Here is a 7,807-nt window from a genome sequence, read left to right on the forward strand (position 1 = left end):
TATAGTTTATGAGAGACAGAAATTATAAATAGGGATTACTGTTGGTCGCAGGAATTTGTGATCAACAGGACCTGTGTTTCGAGTGGGCAGTGATGGAAACCAGACAAGACCCACCTAGAGAGGGACAAAGGGGGTCGCACCAGAGATCTTGTAGAGGCAATATGTATTTAAGAGAGCCTTGACATTTTTGTAAGAATACATACTACATCGTCAAGTATAAAATATATCGAAATAGATCTTACTAAGAATGGAGTATTATTACGAGAAAGGCAACTAACATCTAACAAATGGACCGAGGACATCGAGGATCCCTATTTGCCAAAGAAACCCCAGCCAAACACGACACTATTAAAAACATCCGTATTTCCATTCCTCTGAGTTGCTATTCAACTTCCCGATTTATCCAGAACATTCACACAGATAATTCCATACAAGCGAAATAGAATCAAATCAGAAAAGAACTAGTTAAGACAATGAATTTTTATCTATTATGATATTCATTTTATTAGATTAAATTTGAACACATTTTATCTAATGTAACAGTCTCTCACACATTCACTGATTTTTCAGTACTAGTTGCTGCCTGTTTCAAAACTCTATATGATAAAACAAATCACTTAAGATATGTAGAAAATCACTATTGATTTATATACACTATTTAACCCTGGAGTATATACATGTTGTTCCACAGCCGAGAGATAAGTCCTAACATTCTTTATCTATTAGATTGGCTATAGAACCAAAATGAGCTTAGACTCACTGGTCTTAAGCTGCCTAAAATTGGCTATAGAATGACGGTAAAATCAAGGTAAAATCCAAGTTCATCACGGTACCGAATAGCTCATTTGCTGTATATTACATGCATTACAAGTTTGTGTTATTTTGCAGTTATAGTAAAGGCTTTCATATGATGTAAGATTTGATGAGGTGGGCCACCAAAATAGTGTCCTTTTGGCCCCCGAAATTCACCAAAAGTTACTTGGATTTGAAGTTAGCGCTCAGATGTGTCATGTTCATACTCGAAAAACTCGAGAAATTGAAATAGGAGGAAGTTGATTTCTATCAGGTATTTCGAGGACTTGGGTGTCTAGTTTATCATAAGCTATTGGGTTCGAATCCCACTATAACCGTTTTCGTGCGGCATACGAAAAAAGTGCCGGGGCAGATTCGGGCGGCTTGAGGAGTAATAAGCAGGGCAGATACGGGCAGCTTGTGTGCTAATGGGTAAAATCGGTTGTAAGCTGTCTTAGGCTGGCTATAGAATAAAAATCAATTAGACTGGTCTTAGATTGGCTATGGAATCAAAATGAGCGCGGACTGGTCTTCGAATCAAAGCAGTGATTGCGACGTAAACTGGGCCTGGTTTTATCGATTGGTTAAAAAACTATAACACAGGACCCAGTTCCACAGTTCTGAGTTACGTAAGATTTCGCTCAAAGAGTTTACTCATTGAAAACTCAAACTCACAACTGTGGAACTGCTGGTAGTCTTTTAAGTTAACCCCTGAGAGGAAGATTGTCATAGGAGTTACAACTCTGAAACCTTTGTCATTATACGTAAATGTAGGCCTATTAGAAAGTTAACATTTGACAATACACACGAGCTATTATCGTATTTCATATTAGAGCTATAGTTAAGTATATTCGTTATAAGACGACGGCAATTTCTATCAAGTTTTCTCTACTGGTACCAGTAATTGTGTCTCTTTCTCCGTATTTTTTTCATCGTTCTTATTTTTCTTACTAATAAACATCAGCAGCAGCAGAGCGGGAATATGAATCAGACTGAATCGGAAAAGTTTACGCGACGTTCCGCTGTCCGCTCGTTTATAAAACCTCCACGCTAGGTAACTGCAATACAGATTCAGCGGTAGAGAGTCGACCGCGAACGTCCACGTCGTCACGTCTAATACCGGCGCCAGGCAACATAATCCTATTAATCCGACGCTGTGTCGCAACGCGACGCGTTTACATAATCCGGGATTAACTACCGACATCATCTGATACCCGGCTCTCGAATAATCCGGGCGTAAATTCCAACTCAACGCGTTGAAATGAGGAAACTGCCAACTGTAGAGAATAGCACCGAGTAACAGAGCCCCTGAAAATAAACAATCGCTAAATCAGTAGTTAGAATACTTACTAGATGTATTAGAAACTGTCTATTGGGGGATTAAGGGTAACAATGGGGTGTTGCACTAGAGGTGTAATCTATGGTATTTAGTCATTTTATCAGTCCAACCCGTCAGATCCTGGTATTCACTTTAGGGGGCTGTGAGGAGATACAAGGGTAGAGAAGTCACACTGGTATGTGTGGAAGGTACATAAAGAGTGGTTGTGGAGGAGTTGTATGAGTGGGGAGAGTGTGTTTAGGTTGAAGGTGAGTATATGGGGGTTAGTGTAGGAAGGGGTTTATTGAAGGGAGGTGTAAACGTAGGAAGACACGTGTAGGAAGGGGGTGTTAGTATGAGGGGGGTTAGAGTGGGTGTTACGGAAAGGAAGGGGGTGTTAGTGTAGGGATTGGGTGTTACTGAAAGGGAGCGGTGTTAGTGTAGGGAGTGGTTGTTAGTATAAGGGGTGTTAGTGTAGGGAGTGGGTGTTACTGAAAGGGAGGGAGTGTTAGTGTAGGGAATGGGTGTTACTGAAAGGGAGGGGGTGTTAGTGTAGGGAGTGGGTGCTGCTGAAAGGGAGGGAGTGTTAGTGTAGGGAGTTGAGTAGGTGTTACTGAAAGACTGAAAGGGAGGGAGTGTTAGTGTAGGGAGTCGAGTAGGTGTTACTGAAAGACTGAAAGAGAGGGAGTGTTAGTGTAGGGAGGGGATGTTGCTGAAAGGGAGGGAGTGTTAGAGTAGGGAGTGGGTGTTACTGGAAGGGAGGGAGTGTTAAGTGTAGGGAGTCGGTGTTGCTGAAAGGGAGGGAGTGTTAGTGTTGGGAGGGGGTGTTACTGAAAAGGGAGGGAGTGTTAGTGTTGGGAGTCGGTGTTGCTGAAAGGGAGGGAGTGTTAGTGTTGGGAGGGGGCGTTACTGAAAGGGAGGGAGTGTTAGAGTAGGGAGCGGGTGTTACTGAAAGGGAGGGAGTGTTAGTGTAGGGAGCGGGTGTTAGTATAAGGGTGTTAGAATAGGGAGTGGGTGTTACTGAAAGGGAGGGAGTGTTAGTGTAGGGAGTGGGTGTTAGTATAAGGGTGTTAGAATAGGGAGTGGGTGTTACTGAAAGGGAGGGAGTGTTAGTGTAGGGAGTGGGTGTTAGTATAAGGGGTGTTAGAGTAGGGAGCGGGTGTTACTGAAAGGGAGGGAGTGTAAGTGTAGGGAGTGGGTGTTAGTATGAGGGGTGATAGAGTAGGGAGCGGGTGTTCCTGAAAGGGAGGGAGTGTTAGTGTAGGGAGTGGGTGTTAGTATAAGGGGTGTTAGAATAGGGAGTGGGTGTTACTGAAAGGGAGGGAGTGTTAGTGTAGGGAGTGGGTGTTACTGAAAGGGAGGGAGTGTTAGTGTAGGGAGTGGGTGTTACTGAAAGGGAGGGAGTGTTAGTGTAGGGAGTGGGTGTTAGTATAAGGGGTGTTAGAATAGGGAGTGGGTGTTACTGAAAGGGAGGGAGTGTTAGTGTAGGGAGTGAGTGTTACTAAAAGGGAGGGAGTGTTAGCGTAAGGAGGATGTATTCATTACCTGCATCCAGTGATCCGGTACATGCAGTCCAGCCGATCATTGGAGGAACTGCTCCAACTAACGCTCCGATCCATGTGTTCACTATGTGTGACCTCTTCATCGGAGTATAAATGAACGAATATAAACCGTAATTAAATAATCCTAGACTAGCTGTCAATGGGTTTAATCCTAGGTATAATGTAGTTAATCCTAGAGTACCGCAAATCCCAGCGAATGTAACAGCGTGAAGAGGACTGAAAATAAACATAGATAAATATAGAATACTAACCCAGTGATTGATAGCAGGGTGGGGTGAATATTCAGTGATTGATAGCAGGGTGGGGTGAATATTCAGTGATTGACAGCAGGGGTGGGGTGAATATTCAGTGATTGATAGCAGGGTGGGGTGAATATTCAGTGATTGACAGCAGGGTGGGGTGAATATTCAGTGATTGATAGCAGGGTGGGGTGAATATTCAGTGATTGACAGCAGGGTGGGGTGAATATTCAGTGATTGACAGCGGGGGTGGGGTGAATATTCAGTGATTGAAAGCAGGGTGGGGTGAATATTCAGTGATTGATAGAGGGGGCGGGGTAAATACTCAGTCATGAACAGCAGGGGTGGGGTGAATATTCAGTGATTGATAGAGGGGTGGGGTGAATATTCAGTGATTGACAGCGGGGGTGGGTGAATATTCAGTGATTGATAGCGGGGGTGGGGGTGAATATTCAGTGATTGACAGCGGGGGTGGGTGAATATTCAGTGATAAACAGCAGGGGTGGGGTAAATATTCAGTGATAAACAGCAGGGGTGGGGTGAATATTCAGTGATTGATAGCGGAGGTGGGGGTGAATATTCAGTGATTGACAGCGGGGTGGGTGAATATTCAGTGATAAACAGCAGGGGTGGGGTGAATATTCAGTGATAAACAGCAGGGGTGGGGTGAATATTCAGTGATTGATAGCGGAGGTGGGGTGAATATTCAGTGATAAACAGCAAGGGTGGGGTGAATATTCAGTGATAAACAGCAGGGTGTGGGGTGAATATTCAGTGATTGATAGCGGAGGTGGGGTGAATATTCAGTGATAAACAGCAGGGGTGGGTGAATATTCAGTGATTGATAGCGGAGGTGGGGTGAATATTCAGTGATTGACAGCAGGGGTGGGGTGAATATTAATTCAGGGATTGACGGCGGGGGGTGGCGTGAAAATTCAGTGTGATTGACCTGGATCTCACCTGACAACACCTCGTACTAAAACACGATTCTTGGTTCGGTTCATCTGTGAATCGTACGGAACTTCTAAAAACTACAAACAAACAAGATACACAATCATCATTTATTGATAGTATACATGATCCAATTCTAAAATTCAGGACCTACTTTCACAGTTCTGAGGACAGGTAAAACGTATGTAGGAAATGAACTAATTTCAAGTTAAGTTAAACATAGAACTTGAGTTCAGAACTTTGGAATTGGGTTTAGAACAGTGAAACTGGATCCAGAACTGTAGAACTGAATCTTGAACAGTAGAAATCGGTCCAGAACCCAGGAACTGGATCCAGAACTGTAGAACTGGGTCCAGAACTGAGGAACTGGGTCCAAACCTGAGGGACTGGGTCCAGAACTGAAGTAGAACTGGATCCAGAAGAGTGGAACTAAGTCCTGAGGTGCCCTGTCTTACTGTCCGTACCTGATTGGTCGAATTAGCAGCTGCTGATAAAAGTCCAGTGCCCACTGAACACAATATAAAATCGATTAAATGAAAAGTTTCTGGTGCCATTCCGTAACCAGCCATTGTTGTTAAAACTACCAGACCTGAAATCATACCAATCAAACAGTCAAACTCTTGTCCAACAGATGACTAAACCAGGATCCAGCTGCACGGTTTTCGGTAATGATTTACACTTAAGAATAGATTGTGAATTTCCAATGTCAAATACTAACCTAGAATCGGGTCCAGAACTGCAGAACCAGCTCCAAAACCGTGGAACTGGATCCAGAACTGTGGAACTGGATCTAGAACCGTGGACCTAGATCCATAATTGTGGAACTGGATCCAGAACTGCAGTACTAGATCCAAAACTGTGGAACTAGATCCATAATTGTGGGACTGGATCCAGAACTGCAGAACTAGATCCAAAACTGTGGAACTGGATCTAGAACTGTGGAACTAGATCCATAATTGTAGAACTGGATCCAGAACTGTTGAACTAAATACAGAATGCAGAATTGGATCCAGAACTATGGAACTGGTTCTTGAACTGTGGAACTGGATCCTGTACTGTGGAACTGGATCCAGAACTGTGGAAACTTGATTTACACTGTTACCTGTTAATCTAGATTTAGATAAACCCAAATAAATAGAAGCGAGATCTTTAGTATTAATAGTCTGTTGTTTCCACATGACGTCCTCTATAGATTCCACGGTGGGCATGCCTTCAGATTCCGCAGTGGGTAGTGCCCCGGGACTGGGCACCCCCGAACCCAGTGTTTGATCTAATTGATATTTATTTATGATGTCACTAGCATCATCTCTACTCATTGTGATTAAACTGTTTCGCTGTTTATAATACAGAGATATGTGCACATCTTCCACTAGTTTACTGCTATCCACACCGCAACTATCCTCTGTTTCCACTTTATCCACATCATCGCTGCCGCTGCAGGCATCACATTTTTCACTGATTATTCGAGGTTTACCAGTGACTCGTCCATACTGAAATATATAAATACGCCTTGAGATCCCACGAGTACAGACATAAGCGGGGCCACTAAGAGTAAGACTATGAAAGCTGGGTCCCAGACCAGCGTACATATAAACGGGAGCTCAGGGCCCGGGAAGTGGAAGGACAGGGCCCCAGAGCAAGAAGAACCCACCTGGGCGGTTATGGATAAGGTTTCAGGTCAAAACGTTCTCGCTTTCATCGGTCAAAACGTCCTCACTCACACCAGAATAACTTAATAAATTCCTTAAATGCATGGTTCATTACTACTGTTTTATCGACTGAGTTATAAGCTTTAATATATGACCTTTTAATATATGAAATTTGAGGGGTATTTGAGGGGCTTTTGAGGGTATGATCACCAAATTTGAGAGTCATTTTTCACGACAAAAACCTAATTGATACATAAAACAGTACCTATGAAACGCCTTGTGAAACCCCTGTAAGTCACGTTACAGGGCGTTACAGCCGTTACACCCTTGTTACAGGGTGTTACATAGCGTTACACATATTTCACTTTTAGTTACTAGGGTTTCACATGGTGTTACAGGGCATTATTGCCTGTTACAGCCTTGTTACAGGGTGTTACATAGCGTTACACATATTTCGCTTTAGAGTTACAGGGGTTTCACGTAGCCTTATAGGGCGTTACAGCCTGTTACACCCTTGTTACAGGGTGTTACATAACGTTACACATATTTCACTTTTAGTTTTACTAGGGTTTCATATAGCGTTACAGGGCGTTACGGCTAGTTACACCCTTGCTTGTTACAGATATTTCACTTTAGTTACTAGGGTTTCACATAGCGTTACACTACAGGGCATTACAGCCTGTTACACCCTTGTTACAGGGTGTTACATAGCGTTACACTTATTTCACTTTGACTTACAGGGGTTTCAGACTGTAGTGTTACTGCATTGCCATTAGGATATTTGCATTCTTTGACAGTTTCGCAAAGTAGATTATATGAAGTTACAACGCGAAAATATCCTTTTGGCTTTCCAAAAATGAAGTACAACCTAATGTAACATGTTACTTGTAACTTGATGAGAAGTTAAGCATTTCTCTGTCCCATTTTAAGCCTTTAATAAACCAACCAACCAAATTCCAAAATCCAATCAGTTTTAATGTTACCTTCCTACTGCTAATGCTGCTGCTGATAGATGCCGTACTTGAAAACCCTAGCAGTAGCCTCTGATGTTGATACTGCTGTATCAAATATTGACAGTATCTAATCCTGCTAACATTAAACACTAATCTAAACATCATCTCATCATTATTTGATTATATATATAGGAATCAATTTTCAATAAAGTAAATTCAATTCAATGTGGTGTGTGACTCGTTGTCATTCTTCAGAACCTGTTCGAATCATTGGGCCGTACCCATCTATCTATTAAGTGGTAAACACTCTGCAGCCCTAACAGGCCAATTAACTTTATTTCTA

General features: G+C 42.6%; 1 protein-coding gene across 1 annotated transcript; it reads right to left on the minus strand.

The window, feature by feature from the left end:
• Positions 1-549: 549 nt before the first annotated feature.
• Positions 550-7,679, minus strand: LOC141903831 (protoheme IX farnesyltransferase, mitochondrial-like). Its single transcript, XM_074792165.1, has 6 exons — positions 7,495-7,679; positions 5,965-6,352; positions 5,327-5,451; positions 4,872-4,942; positions 3,656-3,888; positions 550-2,100 (listed from the first exon to the last, which is right to left on the minus strand). Exons 1-6 carry the CDS (start codon positions 7,627-7,629, stop codon positions 1,670-1,672), a joined length of 1,383 nt encoding a protein of 460 aa, XP_074648266.1. The 5' UTR covers positions 7,630-7,679; the 3' UTR covers positions 550-1,669.
• Between the last annotated feature and the right edge of the window lie 128 nt (positions 7,680-7,807).

Source organism: Tubulanus polymorphus, chromosome 4 (genome assembly GCF_964204645.1).
Source record: "Tubulanus polymorphus chromosome 4, tnTubPoly1.2, whole genome shotgun sequence".
NCBI classification, from domain to species: domain Eukaryota; kingdom Metazoa; phylum Nemertea; class Palaeonemertea; order Tubulaniformes; family Tubulanidae; genus Tubulanus; species Tubulanus polymorphus.